The 26,875-nt window shown below is 46.9% G+C and overlaps 1 protein-coding gene across 4 annotated transcripts in view; it reads right to left on the reverse strand.

Annotated features, from left to right (window-relative positions):
- LOC119955771 overlaps nucleotides 1-26,875 on the reverse strand; it is a 168,717-nt gene that overhangs the window by 60,190 nt on the left and 81,652 nt on the right. For all 4 annotated transcript variants that reach the window (XM_038782303.1, XM_038782306.1, XM_038782305.1 and 1 more), the window contains exons 14-21: nucleotides 20,727-20,875; nucleotides 19,643-19,774; nucleotides 17,449-17,528; nucleotides 10,774-10,892; nucleotides 9,362-9,513; nucleotides 7,455-7,642; nucleotides 5,265-5,455; nucleotides 4,266-4,353 (exon numbers count right to left, since the gene is read on the reverse strand). In XM_038782303.1, the coding sequence (XP_038638231.1) occupies nucleotides 4,266-4,353; nucleotides 5,265-5,455; nucleotides 7,455-7,642; nucleotides 9,362-9,513; nucleotides 10,774-10,892; nucleotides 17,449-17,528; nucleotides 19,643-19,774; nucleotides 20,727-20,875 (1,099 nt within the window). The remainder of the gene's footprint in view (nucleotides 1-4,265; nucleotides 4,354-5,264; nucleotides 5,456-7,454; nucleotides 7,643-9,361; nucleotides 9,514-10,773; nucleotides 10,893-17,448; nucleotides 17,529-19,642; nucleotides 19,775-20,726; nucleotides 20,876-26,875) is intronic.

Genomic DNA, 26,875 nt, shown 5'->3' on the forward strand with positions numbered 1-26,875 from the left:
GCACGATTCCCGCCCCTGCCAAAACCCCGGCACCAGAGAATTTGGCAGCTGGCATCTGGGCGAGATTCACCCCCCCCCCCCCCCCCCCCCGGCCCCCCGGCGATTCTCCGACCCGGCGGGTGGTCGGAGAATTCTGCCCCTAGATTGGGGGCAGATGTTTGAGGGTAAATCAACATCTGACATGTGGGAGGCTTTCAAATGTCAGTGGAAAGGAATTCAGGACCGGCATGTTCCTGTGCGGAAGAAGGATAAATACGGCAAATATCAGGAACCTTGGATAACGAGAGATATTGTAGGCCTCATCAAAAAGAAAAAGGAGGCATTTGTCAGGGCTAGAAGGCTGGGAACAGACGAAGCCTGTGTGGAATATAAGGAAAGTAGGAAGGAACTTAAGCAAGGAGTCAGGAGGGCTAGAAGGGGTCACAAAAAGTCATTGGCAAATAGGGTTAAGGAATATCCGAAGGCGTTTTACACGTACATAAAAAGCAAGAGGGTAGCCAGGGAAAGGGTTGGCCCACTGAAGGACAGGGGGGAGAATCTATGTGTGGAGCCAGAGGAAATGGCCGAGGTACTAAATTAATACTTTGCATCAGTATTCATCAAAGAGAAGGACTTGGTGGATGTTGAGTCCGGAGAAGGGTGTGTAGATAGCCTGGGTCACATTGAGATCCAAAAAGACGAGGTCTTGAAAAATATTAAGGTAGATATGCCCCAGGGCCTGATGGGATCTACCCCAGAATACTGAAGGAGGCTAGAGAGAAAATTGCTTAGGTCCAGACAGAAATCTTTGCATCCTCACTGTCTTAAGGTGATGTCCCAGAGGACTGGAGAATAGCCAATGTTGTTCCTTTGTTTAAGAAGGGTAGCAAGGATAATCCAGGGAACTACAGGCCGGTGAGCCTTATGTCAGTGGTAGGGAAATTACTGGAGAGAATTCTTCGAGACAGGATCTACTCCCATTTGGAAGCAAATAGACGTATTAGTGAGAGGCAACATGGTTTTGTGAAGGGGAGCTCATGTCTCACTAACTTCATAGAGTTTTTCGAGGAGGTGACAAAGATAATTGATGCAGGTAGGGCAGTGGCTGTTGCCTAAATGGACTTCAGTAAGGCCTTTGACATGGTCCCTCATGGCAGACTGGTACAAAAGGTGAAGTCACACGGGATCAGGGCTGAGCTGGCAAGATGGATACAGAACTGGCTAGGTCACAGAAGGCAGAGAGTAGCAATGGAAGGGTGCTAATCCGATGGGAGAGCTGTGACGAGTGGTGTTCCGCAGGGATCAGTGCTGGGACCTTTGCTGTTCGTAGTATATATAAATGATTTGGTGGAACATGTAACTGGTCTGATTAGTAAGTTTGCAGATGACACAAAGGTTGGTGAAATTGTGGCTAGTGATGAGGACTGTCAGAGGAAACAGCAGGATTTAGATCATTTGGAGACTTGGGCGGAGAGGTGGCAGATGGAGTTTAATCCGGACAAATGTGAGGTAATGCATTTTGGAAGGTCTAATGCAGGTAGTGAATATACAGTGAATGGTAGAACCCTCAAGGTTATTGACAGTCAGAGAGATCTAGGTGTACAGGTCCACAGGTCACTGAAAGGGGCAACACGGGTGGAGAAGGTAGTCAAGAAGGCATATGGCATGCTTGCCTTCATTGGCCAGGGCATTGAGTATAAAAATTGGCTAGTCATGTTGCAGCTGTACAGAACTTAGTTAGGCCAGAAGGATGTGGAGGCTTTAGAGAGGGTGCAGAAGAGATTTACCAGGATGTTGCCTGGTATGGAGGGCATTAACTATGAGGAGAGGTTGAATAAACTCGTTTTGTTCTCACTGGAACGACGGAGGTTGAGGGGCGACCTGATAGAGGTCTACAAAATTATGAGGGGCATAGACAGAGTGGATAGTCAGACGCTTTTTCCCAGGGTAGAGGGGTCAATGCTCGGGGGCATAGGTTTAAGGTGCGAGGGGCAAGGTTTAGAGATGTACAAGGCACGTTTTTTACACAGACGGTAGTGGTTGCGTGGAACCCGCTGCTGGAGGAGGTGGTGGAAGCAGGGACGATAGTGACATTTAAGGGGCATCTTAACAAATACATGAATAGGATGGGAATAGAGGGATACGGACCCCAGAAATGCAGAAGATTTTAGCTTAGACGGGCAGTATGGTCGGCACAGGCTTGGAGGGCTGAAGGGCCTGTTCCTGTGCTGTACCTTTCTCTGTTCCTCTAGTACAGCACTGGAGTGCCAGCCTAGATTTTGTGTTGAAGCTTCTGCAGTGGGATCTCAGAGATGGTGCCATGGCTGATGATAACTCCACCACTCATCAGTAGATAATATATTGATCACCAGTTTAGTTTAGCAGTGATTTAGAATGATGTCAATCATTAATGTTCCAAATGTGACTGTTACTCTCATGTCAAGAAGTGGAACCTTATTTACATTTGGAGCGGGTGATGTCAGTGGTCCTGCTGTTGCCATTTACACCTCCTCGTGACCTATCTTTGGTTTCCTTACTTGTTCCAATTGAAAAAAATGAAAAAATGAAAATCGCTTATTGTCACGAGTAGGCTTCAATGAAGTTACTGTGAAAATCCCCTAGTCGCCACATTCCGGTGCCTGTCCGGGGAGGCTGGTACGGGAATCGAACCGTGCTGCTGGCCTGCTTGGTCTGCTTTAAAAGCCAGCGATTTAGCCGAGTGAGCTAAACCAGCCCCTCCTTATTACCATCTCCTTTTGCCTTGCTGTCACTCCTTTAGTCGTTTAAACCCTCCTGTCGCCTCTCACAGACTGTCCCGTTGCTGTTGTATACTTTACTCCCCAAATCACAGGCACATAGCGGCACAGTGGTTAGCATTGCTGCCTCACAGCTCCAGGGTCCCAGATTCAATTCCGGCCTCGGGTGACTGTCTGTGTCGAGTTTGCGCTTTCTCCCCGTGTGTGCATGGGTTTCCTCCGGGTGCTCCAGTTTCCTCCCACAGTCGAAAGATGTGCCGGTTAGGTGGATTGGCCATGCCTAATTGTCCCTTCGTGTCCAAAAGGTTAGGTGGGGTTACTGGGTTACGGGGATAGGGTGGATGAGTGCGCTTAAGTAGGGTGCTCTTTCCAAGGGCCGGTGCACACCCGATGGGCCGAATGACCTCCTTCTGCACTGTGAATTCTCTGATTCTATGATTCACGCCTGCAAGTTCTCCCTGCATCTTTACTTGTTTAAAATCTGTTCTGCCTCTGAACTGTGTTCTGGTGAAGGGTCACATTGATGTTTTTATCACTCTCCGCTGAGCATCTCCTGTATTTTGTCTGTAGTTATACCTTTCTCTGAATGGTTGCTGGCCATTAATGTACCCTGCTGGGTTACATCATTTACATTCGGGCAGATCAGAGCATTAGCAGCTTGTTCGGGACATGGTTCAATGTTGCGGCCGAACTTCAGTGAGGTTTTACTGTTACCATGCTTTTTAGTCATGCCAAACCTTGGTGAGGTTTTGGTTCCCTATTCCAGACTTGAGACAGTCGGGATAGTTTATTTCAAACAACTTGTCAAGGGTTACTTATAATGCCATCTGGGGAAGCACATGGGTATTCATGATACGCTCCATCTTGCGTCTAGCTCAGTCTCTTGGTCATCTGATTATTGGCATTACATATCATTAATATCATTATGGTCTCATTAACATAGCCATTATTTATTTTTATAATCTTTATTGTCACAAGTAGGCTCACATTAACATTGCAATAAAGTTACTGTGAAAAGCCACTAGTCACCACCCTCTGGCGCCTGTTTGGGTACACTGAGGGAGAATCCAGAATGTCCAAATTCTCGAACAGCTCGCCTTTTGGGACTTGTGGGAGGAAACCGGAGCACCCGGAGGAAACCCACACAGACACGGGGAGGATGTGCAGACTCCGCACAGACAGTGACCCAAGCCGGGAATCGAACCTGGGACCCTGGAGCTGTGAAGCCACAGTGCTGCTCACTGTGCGACCGTGTTGCCCTGCCCATTAACCCATTACTCTACATCTCCCCCTCCCACCACCGCAGGTATAATATCCAACTGTTACATTCTGATTACTCTGTACACAATAATGATATTGAGTGTGGGAATTGCTGTAAATGTTCACGTTGAGCAACATCCATGAAATCCAGGATCAATCGATAACATCAGCCCTGAACTGGGTTTATCCCTGCGATATTGTGCAGCTGGGAGTGGGGGACTGGGGATGGAGGCTCATGGACATATATGGCATTTTCCCAACATTTCTCACCTTCTCCTGCTGTAGCTTCATCAGAATCTCCCGCTGCTTCTGGACAATGGCTGGCATTTTGTCATCCTCCCCCTTGTCCCTGAGGTGTCTAGAGAATTAAACAATTCAATCTTAAATCACTCTAAACTTGTAAATTATAATCTGCACCTATGAAGGTAGGTAGGTTGGTAATTAGCCATAGTCTTTGACGGACCGTCGGCACCTTCCTGTGTTGGAGAGACACAGCTTGAGGGGTACCACACCACATGGAAGTGGTGGGGCACGCCAAGGAGGCGGTCCTCCATGGAAAACCACAAATAGTATGGGAATTTTGTTGTTGGCGTCGTTCTGTACCACACTCTAGCCACCGAGTCAACTGCGCTGACAACTCCCACCTGCACCGGGGGGGAGGGGGTGCAAAGTAATTATATTTTCAATATACATCAGATCCCAGCCGGGTCTGCTTTGTCAGATCAATACCTGGCCGACTTTATAGAGATCTCAACCGCACGGTAGCATAGTGGTTAGCATAAATGCTTCTCAGCTCTAAGGTCCCAGGTTCGGTTCCTGGCTGGGTCACTGTCTGTGCGGAGTCTGCACGTCCTCCCCGTGTGTGCGTGGGTTTCCTCCGGGTGCTCTGGTTTCCTCCCACAGTCCAAAGATGTGCGGGTTAGGTGGATTGGCCATGCTAAATTGCCCGTAGTGTCCTAAAAAGTAAGGTTAAGGGGGGGGGGGAGTTCTTGGGCTACGGGTATAGGGTGGATACGTGAGTTTGAGTAGGGTGATCATTGCTCGGCACAACATCGAGGGCCGAAGGGCCTGTACTGTTCTATGTTCAAGCCTGAATAATCTAGGACTTTCCACCCCACCCCGCCCCCCCCTAACCCCCTTAGTAGGGGAGCTCATATTCGGCGACACTGCGGGGGGAGACTGATTGCTCCAACCCCATAGGTCTCGTGCGGGTTTTAACACAATTGAAATGATCAGAACCATTAAAGCTAATCAGTTTCAGGGTCTCACGTTTTCTGGTGCTCCAGCCACGCCAGCTCAGCCTTAGTTTTCTCCCTCAACGCTTTCTCTCTCAGTCGGAACAGAGCTGCCTGGTGTCTGGCTCGGAGTTCTTCCTCCTTTAGGTACTGCTGAGCCATCTCGAGGGTAAAACGACTGAATGCATCTGAGCTGCCAAAGATTGATGTTCCTGCTTCCTGCCACTGGATATCAATACAATTGTTAACTTATGTATGAACTGAAAATCCTCATATTTCCAACAACTTCTCTCCACTGAAGTCAATAAGCAAATGTGGCAACTGACACCACGATATTCTGCTTCCTGTAATAATTCCATTCTCCCAGTTTTCCATCTCCATCGCGTCTGCTCTGATGATGCTACCTTCCGCAACGGCACTTCGGACATGTCCTCCTTTATCTTCAGCCAAGGATTCCTTGTCACCCTGGCTGACAGGTACTCAACCGCCCAACCCATTTCCAACACTTCTGCCCTCACCCCTTCCCTCCTGGGACTACAATAGGGTTCCACATGTCCTCACTTTCCACCCCACCAACCTTCACATTCAAATGATTATTCTCAGTCACCCCCCGCCACCGTTAGCGTGACGCCACAACCACACACATCTTCCCCTCCCCTCCCCGTCAGGATTCTGAATGGACCATTCCCTCTGTAATTCCTGGTCCACTTCTCCATCACTTTCACCGCCTCATTCCTCCCCATGGCACCTCTCCATGGCAATGACATGAGGTCTAACACCTGCACCTTTCCCTCCCCTCTTTTCACTGTCCAAGGCCCTGAGCACATCTTCCAGGTGAAGCAGTGCTTCTTTCAATTGAGAATACGGTATTTGCTGCTTACAATGTGATCTCCTCTAAAGTGGGAGGACGAATGCAGACTGGGCGACCATTTACCAAAGTGGTTAGCACTGTTGTTTCACAGCGCAAGGGTTCATGTCCCGGGCTGGGTCACTGTGCGGAGTCTGCATGTTCTCCCCGTGTCTGCTTGGGTTTCCTCCGGGTGCTCCGGTTTCCTCCCACAAGTCCCGAAAGACGTGCTTGTTAGGTGGAGTCGACATTCTGAATTCTCCCTCTGTGTACCCGAACAGGCGCCGGAATGCGGCGACTAGGGGCTTTTCACAGTAACTTCATTGCGGTGTTAATGTAAGCCTACTTGTGACACTAATAAAGATTATTATTAGTTTGCAGAGCACCTCGCTTCAGCCCACAACCCCGTCCTCTGGTCGCTTGGCATTTCAATTTGCCACCTTGTTTCATGCTCACGTTTCTGACCTTGGCCTGCTTCAAAATGCAATAAGGCCCAAAGCAAGCTGGAGGAACAGCATCTCATCTTCCAATTAGACACTTCGAAACATTCTGGATTCAACATTGAGTTTGACAACTTCGTGAACTCGTCTTCCAATTTCAATTTTTTTTGTCCTCAGCCAAGTAATAATAATAATAATAATATTAATCAGAATGTCCAAATTACCTAACTGGACGTCGTTCGGGACTTGTGGGAGGAAACCGGAGCACCCGGAGGAAACCCACGCAGACACGGGAAGAACGTGCAGACTCTGCACAGACAGTAACCCAAGCCGGGAATTGAACCTGGGACTCTGGAGCTGTGAAGCAACTGTGCTAACCACTGTGCTACCATGCTGACCAACCAGTCTGGTCTTGTTTTTACTTTCAGACCTGGCCTGAATTCTGCAATAAACACCTTCACCTGTGCTTTGCTTCTTTGCCGCATACACTACCATTCCCTTGGCTTTTTGATTTACGATATCTTTTGGTATTTATCTCCCCCGCCCTCTAATCTGTGCCAGACCTGCCCTTTCATTCCACCCGACTCTCCCCCCTTTTTATAGCACAAACCCCATCACATTTCCACCTCACTTCAGTTCTGAAGAGGAGTCGTATTGGACTCAAAACATTAACTCTGATTCTCTCTCCACAGTTGCTACCAGACCTGCTTGGGTTATTCCAGCACTTAATCTTTATTTCAGGTCTCCAGCATCTGCAGTATTTTGTTTCATAATCCTGAAATTCGTTCTTTTTCCTGAAGATGGCGGTAGTACCTTTAATTGGACAACAACAACTTAAATTTATATAGCCCCCGCGAGGTAGTAAAATGTCCCAAGGCACTCAAACTTGACAGTTTTGAAAGAGGAGATGATTTAGTTCTTTTCCTGCAGGAATTACCTTTCTAAAAGGATCGTTTGTTGGGCTCTGTACAACGTTCTCCCCCGACTGCAACTTCATATTACTTTCCATTGTCTGTCTCCAATGACTCTCAGAAGGCAATAGGGACCAAACGGATTGTTCCACTAATATATCCTTCACCAGCGTTCCGCCATTGAGTGAAGTGTAAGTCCTTCCCAAAACCGATTCTACAGGTGAAAAGAATGGGTTGAGTGAATCTAATACCGACACAACTTCCCATCGGGATTTTTTACTTATCTAGAAATGGCTTTGATCCATGTTACTCAGAACCTAACTAGTTTGCACCAAGAAAGCAGTCCATGTCCACATACAGCAAGACCTGGATTATATTCAGGCTCAGGCTGATAAGTGGCAAGTAGAATTCTCATCACATCAGTGCCAGGCAAAGACCACCTCCAGCAGGGGAGAATCTAACCATCGCTAATTGACATTCAATGGCATCACCATCACTGAATCCCCCATTATCAATATGCTGGGTCCAAAGATGTTCAGGTTAGGTGGATTGGCTATGCTAAAATTGCTCCTTGGTGTCCAAAGGTTAGGTGGGGTTATAGAAATAGGGTGGGGGAGTGAGCCTGGGTAGGGTGCTCTTGCAGCGGGTTGGTGCAGGCTCGATGGGCTGAATGACCTTCTGCATTGTAGGAACTTTGACCAGAAACTGAACTCGACCAGCCATATAAAATACTGTGGTTACATGTGCAGGTCAGAGGCTAGGTGTTACACATCTCTTGACTCCCCCCAAAGCCATCAAGGCAAAAGTCAGGACTGTGATGGAAAACTCTCCACTTGCCTGGATGAGTGCAGCTCCAACAGCACTCAAGAAGCTCAACACCATCTAGGATAAAGCAAACCCCATGAATGAATCAAAAGAAAACTTTCAGAGTGGGTGACTCTTGGGAGGGAGATTTACATGAGTGTACTTCATTGGTGCTTCATTGAAAGGAGGCAGCAGTTGCTAAGGATTACACTCATTGACCATTACAAGTGATGGGGTGGATTATTCATGTGTAATTCAAAGAAAACGGAACCATTTCGCCCAATATTTTTTGACTGGGTTTCCCTGGAGCCTAAGGGCAAGCATCCCCAAAAGGTTCCTGCCCAACTTTCAGGTGATTTGATAATTGCACCAAATATAGAAGGATTTTTTAACTCTTTGTGCAAAAATGCTAAAATGATATGTGAGCATTGTATAATCCATAATAGCACAGAACAAATGCAGTATTTAACAGTATAGTTAGGATGGCACTGTGGCGCAGTGGTTAGCACTGCTGCTTCCCAGTGCTGAGGACCCTGGTTCGATCCCGGCCCCGGGTCACTGTCCATGCGGAGTTTGCACATTCTCCCCGTGTCTGCGTGGGTCTCACCCCCACAATCCAAAGATGTGCTGGGCAGGTGGATTGGCCACTTGAATATGTCTATGTCATATAACCCCACCTCCCCTTTTTGGAAACTAAGGGCTATTTATCACAGCCAATCCACCTAACCTGCACATCTTTGGACGGGGAGGAAACCAGAGCAGCCGGAGGAAACCCACGCACACACGAAGAGAACGTGCAGACTCCGCACGTGCTAACTGTGCTAACCACTGTGCTAACGTGCTGCAGTTCTGTAGAACTGCATATGATCAACCAATACTCCATCAATGACACAGGTTCATGACCTTCGACTTCCAGAGTTAACCCGGCCTCGTGAAGAGTGACTTTGGGTTTTATCAGGGGAGAGATAGAGGGAAAAAAGGCTGATGAGTCATTTAATCTCACCCAACAGCTGCAAGGGCCTGGAATAAATGGCTGCCTTCCCTATTGCACCTGACCAATCAGGGAAATGGGTGCACAGGACATTGTGAGGGAGAAACAAGCTCCAGGCTGCTCGAACATAACCTGTACCTCGGCCATCCAACAAAGTCTCCACACTTTCTCTCCTCCTTGTGTGGCACCTCAGATAGTTGCTCGTCTCAGTGTCTTGGTTGATTGTGAAGGATCTCTTCAACTCCACCGATGAGTCTTCTCTCAGGGAACTGTGTGCCCTGCAGCGGGAGCTGGGGGTGAAAGGGAAGGTAGGAAGGGTCAATAGACACCAGACAGATTGTTCTTCATTGGTACCACACTCAGGCTGAAAATTCTCATCTCTTCTGGTAGAGTTCTAGTGGCTGTCCGCATCCTCCCTCCCTGACCACCAGCACCACGCCCCACCCCCAACCTCGGCACACGATCACAGTCAGATGCAGGAGGTGCTGGAGAGAGACTTCACCAGGCTGACCTTGGGCAACTGTGGACTACCTTCTCAGAAAAGACGAGGGGAATTTGGGCTTTGTCGGAGCTAAAAACAGAAAATGCTGGAAAGACTCTGGCAGCTCTGTGTCCTGAAGAGGTCATTCAATTTGAAACGTTAACACTTTCTCCATGGAAGCTGCCAGACATGTTGCGTTTTTCTAGCAGTTTGTTTGAATTCAGATTTCTTGGAGCCACAGTGTTTAAGCTTTATATTGAGCTTTTCAGGCTTTATAGGAGCTGACTGAAAGTAAAATGTAAAGACAGATTAATACTTCAATCAGTAATGCAAGGATTGGGGGAACGTTGGGTCAAACTGCCGTAAAACCAGATTACAACTGGAGCCAGGAGCTTCTTGAGTGACCAACGTACGGAATGGATTTGGGGGTAGAGTCATGGAAACAAGACCTTCTCTTTATCTTTTCTTTATAAATTTAGAGCACCCAATTCATTTTTTTCTAATTAAGGGGCATATTTAGCGTGGCCAATCCACCTACCCTGCCCATCTTTTTTGTGTTGTGGGGGAAAAACCCACGCAAACACAGGGAAAATGTGCAAACTCCACACGGACAATGACCCAGAGCCGGGATCGAACCTGGGACCTGGGCGCCGTGAGGCAGCAGGGCTAACCCACTGCACCACCGTGCTGCCCTATGGAATCAAGAACCTCGGAATCTGGCAGTGGTAGATCTGGAGATTGTGGTATCCTTTTCCTGACTGGATGAGCCTCGATGTGACCTTTATTAATATTGTCACCTCTATACTGCCGGCAGAGTTTCAGCCACAGTCAGGACACGAGGAGTCTTATTTCACCTTTTCCCCCAGGACCTCAAAACCACGGTACTCGTCCATCTCTCAAGTCTTGCCACCTGCCACATTCCACAAACCACCCAATCGTGGCCTTCTCGCTTCTCCTGCTCAATCTGGAATCTTGGCCTCCTGACCCCGAGACAACTCGGATTGCAAATTGTGAAAAGGAAATGGGAGATGGTGACAAGAGTGACAAACCGGGCAAACCCCACCCTCACCTTAACTGTTCAGTCTCCTCTTGCAGTTGCTTCATCAGCTCGGCCAGTCTCTGGTTCACAGGGTCCTCGTTCGAGGGGGAGTTCCAGGTGCTGCTCGATAGTCTGGAGCTGGCCAAGGGCTGAGAAGAAAAATTATTACCCTCAGTATCTTTCAACTAAATGTATTTAAAACAAACTGCAACTTACATTTATTTAGCACCTTTAACGGAATAAAAATCAGCCCCTGCTAGTTCATGGAAGCATGTAACACCAAGCCACAAAAGGAGGCATTAAATGTTTGATCGAGTGAGGTCTTAATGAAAGACTTGCATTTATATAGCACCTTTCAAAACCACTAGGCGTCTCAAAGCACTGCACAGTCAAGGAAATACTTTTGAAGTATAGTCATTGTTCTAATGTCGCAACACAGCTGTCAATTTGCACACAGAAAGTTCCCACAAAGAGCAAGGTGATGATGACTGAATTATCTGTTTGTTTTGGTAATGTTTTTTTTTGTAACAAGTGTCATGTGAGAGGACATTTAAGAAAAAGGGTCTTTAAGAAATGCGTGTTTACTGCAGTGGTGTCAGAGTGTGGGTAGAGCTGTCAGCTTTTATTTTCGCTTTGAGAAAAGCTTGGGTGTGTCTGTGTTTTTTGGGTTTGTTTTAGTGTTGGAGCTGAAGCCAGCCAAATAAGGTGTAATTTCGATCTCTCTGCCATCTAAAGACTATCTCTAGATCATTTGGTGAATTCAGAGTGATAACTGCACTCAGTAGAGAATTTAACCCTGATGTGCTTTGGTTAAAAGGTTTTTGTTGTCTTATGGATGTTAAAAGGAAAGTTTAAGTATTGCTTAGAATATTGTATTCTTTGGGGATTGTATTTGAATTGATGGTTACTAAGATGTTCACTGTATGTTTTAAAAAGATTAACTGAGTTCATAGAATAAACATTGTTTTGCTTTAAAAAATACTGTTAGATGTCTGCTGCACCAGACATGTAGAGTGGGCCGTGTGCTCCCCATACCACAATCTAGTAAAAGTTGTGGGTCAGGGGAACTTCATGATACACTTTGGGGTTCTCTAAACCCTGGCCCATAACACACAAGATCAATATTGACCAGGATAACTCATCTATTCTTTCTCAAAATAATGCCATGGGGTCATTTACGGCCATCGAAGAGGACAGAAGGGGCCACTGTTTCAAAAGAGGCACCACCCTGGCAATGTTGCAGTCCCGAGGTATTGTACTGAAGTTTCAGCCGAGACTTTTTCAAGTCTCGAGAAATTGGATTTGAATCCACAATACCCTGACTCAAGAAGTGAGTGGTATCCAAGAAGACATGACTAACTCCACCTTCTCCTTCATTAAGATGTAAAGTATGTGGTAAAGAAGGTGAGAGAGAGGTAGACAGATTGAGAGGAAATGATAGTGAGCGAAAGCAGAGCCAATGATGCAAAACCCGGGGTGGGGGTAAAATAAATTGGAGGGAAAGGGATCTGCTGACGCTTAACACCCATTTTCTCTACATTTGTGCATTGAATGCGTGTTTTTCTTTCAACATTTCTTTTTAATTCTTTCACAGAATGTGGGTGTCGCGGAACCATTCTTGGTGGCGGACGCTGAAGTTCCCCACCTGAGTAAATTCACGTGAGTGGAGTGTCCAGTCAGTCCGCGTCCAGTATCAATGGCTTTGTCTGGCAGGATTCCGTTCATTGTCCGAGAGACTTTCTGAAGTCCGGGCTTGAGAGCGATGGTGGTTAGAACTATCAGTATAAAGGGTGGGCATCAGCAAATTGAGGGACCTGTTTATTGGCGGGAGGTTTGCGGGCCTGGGGGAACTGGAAGATAAATTTAGCCTTCCCCAAGGGAACATGTTCAGATACTTGCAGGTAAAGGCGTTTGCTAGGCGACTGAAGGAGGAGCTGAAGGCTAAATGGGAGGAGGAACTCGGGGAGCAGATAGAGGACGGGACTTGGGCGGATGCCTTGGAGAGAGTCAACTCTTCCTCCTCATGTGCGAGGCTTAGTCTCATCCTATTTAAGGTGCTGCACCGGGCCCACATGTCCGGGACTAGGATGAGTAGTGAGGATAGGTGCACCAGATGTTCGGGGAGTTCAGCGAACCACTCCCATATGTTCTGGGCATGCCCAGCACTGGAAGAATTCTGGAAGGGGGTGGCGGGGACGGTGTCCAGGGTGGTTGGATCCAGGGTTAAACCAGGGTGGGGACTCGCGATTTTTGGAGTTGCGGTAGAGCCGGGAGTGCAGGAGACGAAAGAGGCTGGTGTCCTGGCCTTTGTGTCCCTAGTAGCCCGACGAAGGATTCTGCTACAGTGGAAGGATGCGAGGCCCCCAAGTGTGGAGACCTGGATCAGTGACATGGCGGGATTTATAAAACTGGAAAGGGTCAAATTTGCCCTGAGAGGATCAATACAAGGGTTCTATAAACGATGGCAGCCTTTTCTGGACTTCCTGGCGCAAAGATAGGTATATTGGTCAATAGCAGCAGCAACCCGGGGGGGGGGGGGGGGGGGGGGGGGGTGTTCCTTATTGTAGTTTCTATTCTGTAACTTTATATTGTGTTAATTTGCATTGTTGTTAAAATGCTGTGTTGTGCATGGGGGTGGGGCGAATGTTTATGATTGTTAATATTATTGTTATTTTTGGTATTTTACTATGGTGCGTTATTGTTGTATAAATTCAAAATTTTTCAATAAAAATTATTTTTTTAAAAAGAACTATCAGTATGTGACCAGCTGCAGCCATTATGTCACAGCAGCAATGGTCCATTTTGAAAAACAGGATTTAAGCAAGTAAATTTGGAAGCGGGACAGATTTTAAAAGATTTTCTTGCTTCATCCTTGTTGGCATGGCAATTTAGATAGCTTTTTTTCTGCACTTTTTCTTTACAAAATCATCAATTGCACCATCATAGGTAAAATATTATAAAGACGCACTTTCAGTTGTTAATGTTGCTGAACTTGTCAAATGTTCCGGACTCATCGAACTTGGCAAATAATTAAAAAAAACAATTGAGAGTACCCAATTCATTTTTTCCAATTAAGGGGCAATTTAGCGTGTCTAATCCACCCACCCTGCACATCTTTGGGTTGTGGGGGGTGAAGCCCACGCAAACATGGGGAGAATGTGCAAACTGGAGATTTGGCAGATCATTTTTAACTCTTCACAAAACAGAAAAAGAAGTCACCAGAAGCACTTGTGAAAGTATTGGTAAAAATATCAGAATGGTTTCCACGTTTGGAAAGGCTGCCTGCAAACCATCACATACCAGTATGTACAAGTCGCTGTGATCTCTAAGCACAGACTTCACCATTAACGCTGAAATTAATGAATTGTTTCACTTCATATTCAAAACAATCGGTGTCAACAGCCTCCCGGTACAATTCACTTAATTTCTTACTGCAGTGACTCTTAGCATTCTCATCCAAACATCTGTCACAAAAGGATGCAAAGTAAAGCAACTGTTTTCTTCAGAGATTCACTTCCACTTTGCAATTTTACCTTTATTATGTCACAAATAACATTGACAGTCTTGACGATGATCTTCTCTTTCCATTTTAAAGTGATTTCATGGTCTCTAGTTTCATCGAAAAATAACTTCATGCGTCTGGTACGATTCTCATCATCAGAGAAACCTGTATTGTTGTTAAGTTAGCGCCTCTGCTTTCTCCAAACTATAGACATTCCATGACAAAACCTTTATTGCTGTTTTTACTATTTTGTGGAACTGTTTACTTCATAGAATTAATGCCGTCAGCAAATCACTACAAAATGTTGATAGAACTTTATTGAATGTTGCACAATTTTTAGCCGCTATATCTAGTGGCCATGTCCAATGAGGTTTCCTTTATATCAGCAAAGTTTATTTTCAAAGGCAAAACAGCATCTACATGAACAGACAAATTCTTTTGATTGTGTTTTCTATTTGCTTGCTCCAAGTGGGATTGCAACATATTCCACCGATGTGTGGAAACCAGAAAAAAGGCATACACATTTTGAACAAAGTCAGAAAAATGTACAGCTGCCTCACAGAATTCAGCTTCAGCATTGCAGATTAAATTCAAGGAGTGACTGGAACATGGAATAATGCGCAGTGGCTTGCATTGTTCAGTCTTGCTTGTAGACCCGAATATGTTCCTGCCATTGTTGTAGCATTATGGGTGCTCTGTTCACACCAGTTTTTGATGTCCAAATCTAAATTCGCAATGATTTCAAAAAAGTTATCTCCAGACCCTCAGAAGCGTGGGATTGTAGCCGGACTGAAAGGAATCATTCTATCACTTCACCATCGCTGGCTACATATCTTAAGATTAATGCTAATCACATCTGGTGTTGAGTCAACTATTATGGAATAGTATTTGGCATCTTTTACTTCATTAGTGAATTGGTTTCTGAGCTGCTGTGCCATTATAGTGATCAAGTCATCGTGGGTTCTGTGCGTTAAAAAGTTGGTCTTCCCTGAGCCACAATATTGATAACTTTTCAAATGCGCTTTCGAATAGCTCATCAAATTCACTGACATATCCAAGGCAGGCTAAAAGGTTCCCTCTTCAACTTCACACCGATGTCTCATCATGTCCTCTTAGCGGTCGCCCCAAAGAAGGCAACAGTTTGACTGTGGTAACAGCACATCTCAGCAATTTCCTCCAGTAAGAACAATCCTTTTCAAATTGAGCCGATAACGCAGATTTTCACAGCGAGAGGGTATCAACGTGGACCTGCTTAAATCACCAATTGTTTTAGGAGACTAGCAATGAGGTTAAACTATTTACTGTTACCAAGCTGTACAATACAAGTCTTTATTCCTCGATTTCCTGGGTCCACACTAACCAGACCCCGGCTGCCCGGGTCCTGCGCTCTCTTCCAATTGGCCATGGTTCTCAGGCTCCCACACGATTGGTCCCGGGGGGGGGTGGGTGTCACATGGCCCACCAGCAGTCACCCCTTTAAGGAGCCACGCTGTCACAGAGATAATTTACATCTTTGAACAAACGTACATATAGCTTTGGAAGTTTCCAGATCAGCAATATCTCTTCTCTCCAGTTAGAATGATTGTTTCCCTTTAGTGATGTTAGGGAATAAATTTGCAAACATATCAGTAAAGTGCCTTAGATATTTCCGAGAAGAATCAACAAATTTCTAATTTCCATCATCGCATTTCTCTTCATGTTCAGAAAATGGGACTTATGAAAACCTCTAACCTGCAATCGACCTCCAACCTCAAACTCTTTTCTCAAATTTTCCACATTACCGATGTTTTCTGGTTTATTTAGTACGAAATAGTCTATCATATCCTGTGGAACAGATTTTGGCATAAGGCAATGTCTTCAGGGTAGATTTCCTCCCTCGCTTCAACAAAAGAATCAGCAATATCAATAGTTCCGTTGTCATTTCAGAGTCCACTTCTTGTTCAACTTTTTCAGGCGATGGGACACCTCTGGAAATTGACAAGTCTAAGTCACCAGATAATTCAGCAATACTTTTAGACGAGGATGAATGTGCAGGTTGTGAACTGTTCAATATTTCAAACCTTTTAAAGTAAAATGACAAACTGTCTTATTGCCGAACTGCGTCCTCTTGCCCCACCTTCACGTTTCTGAGTTTTTCATTGATGGTGTTGCTTCATGTTGCTAAAGAAACTGATCCTGATTTTATGCAGCGGATAAAATGTCTGATAGAGCAGGCGTCAATCCCACGTTTTTATCCGGTTCAAACTCGGATTCATCTTTTGACTATGAAGCTGTGATTCTGATCATGGATTTCAAACAAGACTCACTCTGCTCTCCTCCGACCCATTCCCCTCAGAAACACTCCCCCCCCCCCCCCATCCCCCCGGTGAACCCCATCCCCATTAACAATCTTCCTTCCCAATGGACCCCAACCCCATCACAAACTCTCCCTCCCCATGGACCCCGGCCAACCCCATCACAAATCCTCCCTCCCCGTGGACTCCAACCCCATCACAAACTCCCCCTCCCCATGGACCCCAACCCCATCACAAACTCTCCCTCCCCATGGACCCCAACCCCATCACAAACTCTCCCTCCCCATGGACCCCAACCCCATCACAAACTCTCCCTCCCCATGGACCCCAACCCCATCACAAACTCTCCCTCCCCATGGACCCCAACCCCATCACAAACTCTCCCTCCCCATGGACCCCAACCCCATCACAAACTCTCCCTCCCCATGGACCCCAACCCCATTACAAATCCTCCCTCCACGTGGACTCCCACCCCCATCACAAACACTCCTTCCATAATGCAACCCGGCCTTCCCACACTCTCCCCCCTGCAAGTTTGCAACCCAACACACTGTCCACCCCCACACTCCCTCACACTCGCCTGTCCACCCCTCAGACCCTCCCATTCTAACAATCTTATTCACCTCGCTTATTCACCTGGGGACTTCAAACCAGCCTGCCTCACTCTTCGTTCCAGCTTTCCCGTTCTCTCAGGCTCACCAATCAGAGACTGATTTCGCTCTGCATTTGCTGCTGATTGGCTGACTTGTATTGTTTGTTGAGCCTATCAGCAGGTGCAGAGTAATCAGCCTCCGATTGGTTGCCTAGTGCACCGGTCTGCTACGGGACCTCCCATTAGGCAGGGCCCTGTGCCTGGGCACAGAGTGTTTCATTGTAAACCCCCCTCTGAGAACTTCCATAAATTCTTACCTTTTCACTCAGAGTTGAGGAGAGGCCAGAGCTCCTGGGAAACTCTGGGTTCACATCAATATAGCCTTCTTCAGCAACATCTGTAAAATCATAAAAATCATTTAAAAATTAAATTAAAATAACATTTAGCAAAGTAATATTTGAGAAAAAAATTGACTTGCATTTATACAGGGTTTGCACAACCCAGGATTTCTCAAAATGCTTTACACCCATTGCATATTTTTGTATTGTTGTCATGTAGAAAACGCAGCAGCCAATTTATGCAGAGCAAGATCCCACACACAGCAGCCCAATAAATGACCAGATAATCTGTTTGTAACGTATTTGGATGAGGGTTAAATCTAGACCAGAGGGATAGCTCCCTCTGCTCGCCTTCAAAAATAGCACCGTGGAAAACTTTATGAGCTCAGACAGTATGTCGGCCTGTCTGCGTTGGAGAGGGCTTTCAATAATAATCTTTCTTAGTGTCACAAGTAGGCTTACATTAACACTGCCATGAAGTTACTGTGAAAAGCCCCTAGTCGCCACATTCCGGCGTCTGTTCGGGTACACGGAGGGAGAATTCAGAATGTCCAGTTCACCTAACAAGCACGTCTTTCGGGACTTGTGGGAGGAAACCGGAGCACCCGGAGGAAACCCACGCAGTCACGGGGAGAACGTGCAGACTCTGCACAGACAGTGAACCAAGCCGGGAATCGAACCCGGGACCCTGGCGCTGTGAAGCAACAGGGCTAACTGCTGTGCTATTTTAACTCTGCTCATGATCACTATACCTAATGGCCCCTCCCAAAGTGTGACCTTGCATTGATATTAAGGCTAGGTCCAGGGCTTGGTTACGGTAACACTAAAAATCCGAGACTCCCACATTTTCAAAGGAGAGATGGGTAAAATATGTCAATGGCTTATCAATTACATTGTGAAGGTTTGTTCATGTCAATTATATTGTTAAAGGAAACAGGTGATGGTATTTGAAGACTTATACAAAGGGGATCCTGGAGAGGGTGCATGTGGTATCCATCAGTATGATTGAGGCTTTCTGTGACTGGTGGGCACTGCAGGGTAAGTGTTTTGACAGCTCTGCAAGCAAAATTTTAATTCAACAAGTTAAGTTTTTTTTTAAAGTCTTTGCACGCGATTGAACAAAATGGGAACAAAGTCCTGTAGCGAGCGCATTTAGCCACGTGTTTCCCGGCACTCACAGCGCCGAGATACACAACGCTATCAAATGACACTGGGGTTAGATAGGGGACCTCAGTGGGGAACGCACAGCCAAGGCGGCACACAGCCCCATTTTCGGTACAGAGGAGCTCCGCTCGCTGGAACTCAGTGCAGTGAGAGATCAGGACGCCATGTATAAATGGTCTCCCAATCTCTGGAGCCCCAGATGGAACCCCCCCAAGCTTCAACTCACTATGAGGGGATCCCTGGGGCCTCCCAACACCTCTGCAGGGCACCCTGACCCAATCACCACCAAGCAAAAAATGTCAGCTTGGCACTGCCAACCTGGTACCATGGCAGGGCTCCTGCCAGTTCCACTGGGCCACCTTGCAGCGCCAGGTTGGCACCCAGGTGGTACTGCCCAGGTGGCACCAGCAGTCCCATGGAGCCACCCTGCCCAAAGGGCATGTAGCTGGGGAACTCCGACCCTCTGGGAGACCCCGAGTGCTAATCCGTCTGGTCCCCAATACTGAAAGACGCTCACCCAGGTTTCTGAGGTGAAAGCAATGGATCCCAACTCCTCGGGTAGCTAGACGAGACTAGCTGCCTCGGTCTATTATGCAAATCTGCAAAAAAGGGATAGATCTGGCGAGGTGTTGCAAGCTGGGTAAAGCTGGTGTTCCCTGGCTTCTAACGGCCATGCAGCACTGCTGCACACTGCTTTAAGGATGTTTAACGGGCACAGCGTGGCCATTCAATCCTGCCCCTTGTTTTTGTAAGTGGCCCTTTAAGGAGCTGTCAATTTATTAATTAGTTAATTTGTTTAATTGAAGTACTGAAAAGAGTAAAAAAGGTGAAGGCTGGGACACTGGGAGGAGGTGAGGAAAGGGTGGGTGTCTTCGTTTTGACAGCACTACCCAGTGTGCACTCTGTTCACATGATAGTCACCCTGCTGTTGAAAAATTAATTCACACCTTCAAACTCGAAACAGAATTTCCCTGAAAGAAGACGGGTTTTCCAGGGTTCAGTCACCTACCTGACCACTGTCTCTGTGGATTGGGCGACTGTCTATTATTCCAATGGGATTGCCCTGCGATTGAGGAACCGTTCCTCATGTCCAGGTAGTTGCCTGCGATTGGCTGCCGCCTTCTTCTGCCAGGCAAGAAATCTGAGAGAAACAAAACAAGGAACAAAATTCAGAAATCGTGTCACAGCGCATGGACAGAGAGGTAACGCCAGCCTTCAACATTCCCAGTTCATCAGCTGACAACTCTGTTCAAATGTGACTCGCAAATGCTCGGCACAACATCGAGGGCCGAAGGGCCTGTTCTGTGCTGTACTGTTCTATGTATTCTATGTTCTATGAATTAAAGTCCTTGGAATCCAATATGGTGGTGGTGTGGGAGGGAGGGAGGGAGCGGGGGGGGGGGAGAGAGAAATGGTCACTTTTAAAAATTTTTTTTAGAGTACCCAATTAATTTTTTCTAATTAAGGGGCAATTTAGTGTGGCCAATCTACCTAGCCTGCACATCTTTGGGTTAGATATCATAGAATTTACAGTGCAGAAGGAGGCCATTCGGCCCATCGAGTCTGCACCGGCTCTTGGAAAGAGCACCCGACCCAAGGTCAACACCTCCACCCTATCCCAATAACCCAGTAACCCCACCCAACACTAAGGGCAATTTTGGACACTAAGGGCAATTTATCATGGCCAATCCACCTAACCTGCACATCTTTGGACTGTGGGAGGAAACCGGAGCACCCGGAGGAAACCCACGTACACACGGGGAGGATGTGCAGACTCCACACAGACAGTGACCCAAGCCAGAATCGAACCTGGGACCCTGGAGCTGTGAAGCAATTGTGCTATCCACAAGGCTACCGTGCTGCCTGAGAAATGGTCATTACTAACAATGGCACAGCTAAAAGAATTGAAGTATTAGAGATTAACACGAGGATTGATTAATTTCTGGTCCATATTTTCCATTTCTCTTATGCAGGAAACCCCATCCTTACCCACGGTGAGAAGCTCACGGGGATTCAGATTTGGATACTGATTGCAACTCATGACCTCTCCCATCAGTACCACCCATAAGGGTTTAAATGCCATTGTTACTTACCAGACTCATCCCCTTTATCAGTCAGCTTTGCTTCTGAAGGAGAGGTGGAATTAGCCCTGGGTGGGGACCAGTGTGATTGCAGTCTCTCACTTTCCTGGGCCAGGGAAGACTTATTGGCATTTTGAGTTCTACTCACTTCCTGACGAGTTCTAATTTGGGCAACAAAAGACATCATAAGTTATTTTTCTGTGCATAGAACGGAGGGCACAGAAACTGTCCATTGGGCCCAACTGGTCGATGTTGGTGTTTATACTCTACACCCCCACCCCCTCATACCCTGCTTCCTCCAACTCTATCAGCATATCTTCTATTCCTACCTCCCACATGTGTTTATCCAGCTTCCCCTGAAAAGTACCTATACTTTCTCCTCAACTACTCTTTGTAACAATGAGTTTTGCATTCTCACTATTCTCCGGGTAAAGAGGTTTCTCCTGAATTCTCTACTTATTCGTGACTATCCTACATTTATAACCTCTAGTCACTGGCAAGTGGAAACACCATCTCCTTGTCTACCCTGTCAAACGTATTCATAGCCTCGAAGATCTCCACACAGACAAAAGAGACCCAGCCCGTGCAATCATTGCAGCCAGCTATCATCTCTCAGCTCTGGTGCCGTCCCTGTAGATCCTTTTTTGCACCTTCACCAATGTCCCATCGCTTTTTCTAAAATGAAGGGCAGAAATGTGGATGAGGCGCGATTGACGGCCGCAGTTCATGAGCCGCAATAGGGACGACACTTCAAAAGTATCCAACCGGGCGTGATTTGCTTTGGGATAGCTCTTGGTCAGGAAAGGCACTATATAAATGCAAGTCTTTCTTTTATCAGCATGTCTGTGTCTCAGAGTCCGACTCAAAGCAGCAGGACTGTGAGGCCTGTCAGGTCCCACCACCACCAAAACCTACATTCCTGCAGCGCCTTTATCATCGTTACAAATCTTCCATGATGCACCCCATAGAATCCATACAGTGCAGGAGGAGGACATTCGGCCCATCGAGTCTGCACCAACCCTCCGCAAGAGCACCCCCACCTAGGGCCGCTCCCCCTGCCCTATCGCCACCCAACCTGCACATTCCTGGATACTAAGGGGCAATTTTATCACGGCCAATCCGCCCAACCTGCACATCGGAACGTTGTCAAACACACCTTGACACCAAATCACATAAGGAGATATTAGAACACGGTTAGGTGATCAGACGCTTGGTCAAGGAGGTGGGTTCAAGGGGCAGCATAAAGGGAGAGAGGGGGGTTCGGGAAGGGGATTCCGGAGCTTAGGAGCCAGGCAGGAAGAGGCCAGAATCGGAGGAGCACAGAGATACACAGAGGACTTGCAGGACGAGAGGAGGAAACGGAGCCAGTTACAATGTCGAATCCCCTGAACGTGCCTGATGTTGTTAGATTACTCTTTGGTAATATATTGTTACTCTTTGCTTTATATATCCAGAATGGTCTGATGGTGTGATTCTTAAGAAACCACCAATCTTCAACTTAAAGCAAAACAGATTTATTGAATAATGAATTGATTAATATTGAGTTTGCAGACTCTGCAGAACTATAACTAGTAATCAAGGAACCTATATTAAAGTATTAACTAATTTAAACTAAACGTGCTAACTATGCTGTGATCGATCTCTCGAACACTCTGCTGTCTAGTCACTCCTGGTTGGAGGAGATCCAAGATCCTTTGAGTCCTCATATATAAAGTGGAATCTAGTGTTTTTTTAAAATTTTGTGTTGGGGAGGGGTGAAACCCACACAGACACGGGAAGAATGTGCAAACTCCACAGGACAGTGACCCAGGGCCAGGATTCGAACCCGGGTCCTCAGTGGCGCAGTCCCAGTGCTAACCACTGCGCCACATGCCACCCTGTGGAATCTAGTGTTGCCCTCTAGTGGTTGTGTTACACTAAGATGTAATCATTAACCCTTTACGTGTCTCTCTATGTACATATTTAGCTCACCAGGATAAATTGCTGGCTTTTAAAACAGACCAAGCAGGCCAGCAGCACGGTTCGATTCCCGGACAGGCGCCGGAATGTGGCGACTAGGGGCTTTTCACAGTAACTTCATTGAAGCCTACTCGTGACAATAAGCAATTTTCATTTCATTTCATTTCATACAGTATCACTGCAGGTGTGACCTCCACTTCAACCAGTCTGAAAAACACACGCTATTCAAGTGACTGGCCTTATTCGCCATTCGTTACAAGTGAATGTATCAGCACGGAGAGTTAAAATAAAGCTTGGTCATAAACTGGTGCCTTTTAAACTCCAAAAAAGGCCGCGATTTCTACACATCTTTCGTTTTAAAAACTCATGAATGGTCCCAGGAAGGAAACGAATGTCCTAGACTTGGAGGGACTTTGTGAGAGAGGAGAATTTCTTGCCTGTCTTGGCCCATGCTACAGACATGTAATGGTGACAGATGTCTGATTTTTTTTTCTCTTGTGCGGAAACACAGCTGCCAAAGTGTTTTGTGCCACAATCAGCTTACGTAAATCTCATTGCATTTCTGCAGTAATAAGCTGTTCCCTTTTCCTGGCACGAAACGGCACAGAAACAGCCAAAGGAGCTTAACAGATTGTGTTTTGTCCCAAATAGAGGAAAATACAGAGAAACGCACCACAGAAGGGGTCGTTCCAACCAGCCCCGTGCTGTCTTTGAAACGCAGCCCACCCCGCCCTCTAGTGGTCTCTCTATGTGCATGTACACAAGGTGTTAATGAGAAATCAGTAGCACCACATGATCACTAGAGGGCCGGACCAACAGGGGTATAAAAGGCAGCCACATTGGGTCTGGGTCTCTCTCTCTCTCTCTCTCTCTCTCTCTCTCTCTCTCTCTCTCTCTCTCTGGTGTACTGTGATCAGGGCAATATCAGAATAGTTCAGATAGTTAGTGTAGTTACGCATCGACTGTTGTTAGATCTTGTTAATCTTATCACTAGGATCAACGTTAAAGTAAAGAACACATGCACTTGGTGTTAGAGTTACTCAATAAATCTTTGTTGTTACTGGACGAGTTTGAGTCTTCTTCATCGAGATTCAGTAGACCTGACCATCAACCAACATAGAACATAGAACATTATAGCGCAGTACAGGCCCTTCGGCCATCGATGTTGCGCCGACCTGTGAAACCCCTCCAAAGCCCATCTACACTATTCCCTTATCGTCCATATGCCTATCCAATGACCATTTGAATGCCCTTAGTGTTGGCGAGTCCACTACTGTTGCAGGCAGGGCATTGCACGTCCAAGGATTGAGTAGCACGAGTTACCTATCACACAGGTAACAAGACACACCCCACTAGCAACACTGTCCTGAACACATTGATCTGTCCTCTCCCCAAATCCTTTCAACCCCAATTCTTTCATCCACCTATCCAATCTAATCTAAAAATGTTCAGATAGGGTTAATGGTTAAGACAGAAACAAAGTCAATCCCACCGCTTCACACTACTCTCTGTGTGTGTGTGTGTGACAGACAAAGATTCTCTTGCTGCCTGCTCTTAATCTCTTCCATTTAATCTTCTGTCTTTGACTCCTCGCTGCTAACCCCCTCACCAAGTGGAAAACGCATCCACCAGGTCCCATTGTTCCATAATTTGATGCACATTTTTTTTTCCTCGTCACATCACCCACGCTGTTTTAACGAAAGACGACCCAATTTTTCCAAATCTTTGTCAGGCCTCACACCCGGCAGCATCCAAGCCAATCTGTCCCGTCCGCACTCGGAAGCCCCAATATTTTAGGAATACATTTTGGAGGTATATTTCAGAAAAACCCGACCATGCTTATCAAAGAGCGCTTGGCAAAGCTGCATTTTTCAACTGAAGCAACAGAAGGACCCTCCAATGATCTACCTCACCGTGTGGACTGGGATATCTCAGTAGCTTTGTGTCTGAATGTCAGAGCTGTGCCCCAGTTCCGAGACAGAGGTTGTGGGTTCCAGGCTCACCCCCTGGGACTTGAACATGAAAGCTCGGTTGGTGCTCCCCAGCAATACAGGGGGAGTGCTGCACTGTTGGAGGGGCTGCCCTTCACATGAGAATTTAAAGCTGTCTATCCACCCCCACCTCAGGCGGATGCAAAAGACCTCTGGCCGCGTGCAAGGAGATTGTGGGATTCTCCCTGCTGCCATAATGGTCCATTAAGTGTAACTGGGGGTTTCTCTTGAGCATGGGATCGGAATGTTTAGGTGGTTGATGCAGGCAGGATGGGCCGAAGGGCCTTTTCTGTGCTGTAGACCTCGATGGCTCTATGATTACCTATTGAAACCATGGTGCGGTTACGTCTGGCGAAGAGGTATTCGGTCAGATGATCAAAGGCGGCACGGCAGCACAGTGGTTAGCACTGTTGCTTCACAGCACCAGGGTCCCAAGTTCGATTCCTGGCTTGTGTCACTGCCTGTGCGGACACATTCTCCCCGTGTCCGTGTGGGTTTCCTCCGGGTGCTCCGGTTTCCTCCCACAAGTCCCGAAAGACGTGCTGTTAGGTGAATTGGACATTCTGAATTCTCCCTCCGTGTACCCGAACAGGCGCCGGAGTGTGGCGACTAGGGGCTTTTCACAGTAACTTCATTGCAATGTTAATGTACACCAATTGTGACAATAATAAAGATTACTATGATGAGTAAAGCGAGGTAGAGGAGGAGGAGAGGTGCCGGCTGAGGGGAGGGGGCCAGATTTCTGGGTCCAGGTAACGGAAAACTGGGCCCCCCCGTGGTGCAGCAATGTAAATTGGGGTGAAGAACTGGAGGAGGGCAGGTGTCACAGAGGGTGGTGGGGGGGGGGGGGGGGGGGGGGGGGGTCACAGAGGGTGGTGGGGAGTGGTTGACAGAGGGCAGTGTGGGTGTCACAGAGGGCGGTGGGGGATTACAGAGACAGGGAGGGATGAGGGTTGGAAACAAAGGAGGAGAGTTTTGTCATCAAGTCATTGCTCGACTTGAGGCCAATGTAGGTCAACATCCTCCCCCTCCCTCCACTCCCTACTGCCCATCATCTCTCAGTCATCCTTTCTCCCCATCGCCCTCCCTTCCCGAGCTGGCAGACCTGCTCCAAACCCAAGCACACATTTTCGAAGCACACTTTGATAAGCCTGTGGACCGGATAGAAATCTTCTTTTTAAAAAAATAAAGCTGACAATGCAGCTGACCTTGATCTGGGAAGAGGGAAGCAGGAACACCGAAATCCAGGACAAGTCTTCCCGCTGCCTAATCCGTCTGCAATTCTCAAGCAGCAAACAATCTCCTTAAAAGAATTTATCTGCAGCATTAAACATCACAGCTTCTATTGTTCGAGGGGTGTGTGTGCATTAAATATATTAACGGGCAAAAAATATTATCTTTGCGGAATTGTGATGTCAGAAAAACAGCTCCAAGTGTTTAAAACACCAGCAGATTAGTGGAGGAACCCTCTCACTTCACAGAATCGGAGCAAAATTAATTTGATGATATAAGCCCTTGAGATGAGGCTCGCTGCCTGTCTGCCCAACTATTTTGTCATGTTAAGATTATTAAGCTCTATCCCCGACTCTCGTTCATCCGCCATTAAGTAGTCTATAGGTTCAAAGAAAGATTACATCGGTGAATTTAATGCATTTTCATTTCAGAGCGTGGCAATGCTTTTGTCCGTTTCTTCCAGTTCACTCCGCTGAGCTGGACAGCCACCTATATTCACCGGTCTGCAGAATGTACAACACGGGAAACAAGCCATTCGGCCCAACTGGTCGATGCCGGTCATTATGCTCCATGCGAGCTTCCTACTTTAAACGTGAAAGTAAATAGCCCGAGTCCATTCACAGAATGATACAGCACTGGAGGTGGCCATTCGGTCCATTGGGTCTGCACAGCTACTAGATTAATCCTGCTCCCCTGATCTCTCCCCCATAGCCCTGCAAATGTTTGCCCTTCAAGTATTTATCCCCTTCTCACCGACATGTGCTTCCACCTGCCCTCCCCTTTCAGACAGCACCTTCCAGCTTGCAGTAGGCAATGGCACAGTGATATAGTCACTGGATTAGCAATGCAGATAAAGCTCTGGGTTCAAATCCCACCAGAGCAGATGGCGAAATTTGAATTCAATAAAAACCTGAAATGTCGATTGTCGTAAAGACCCATCTGGTTTACGAATGTCCTTTAGGGAAGAAAATCTGCCAT

This window comes from Scyliorhinus canicula, chromosome 21, assembly GCF_902713615.1.
Source record: "Scyliorhinus canicula chromosome 21, sScyCan1.1, whole genome shotgun sequence".
Taxonomy (NCBI): domain Eukaryota; kingdom Metazoa; phylum Chordata; class Chondrichthyes; order Carcharhiniformes; family Scyliorhinidae; genus Scyliorhinus; species Scyliorhinus canicula.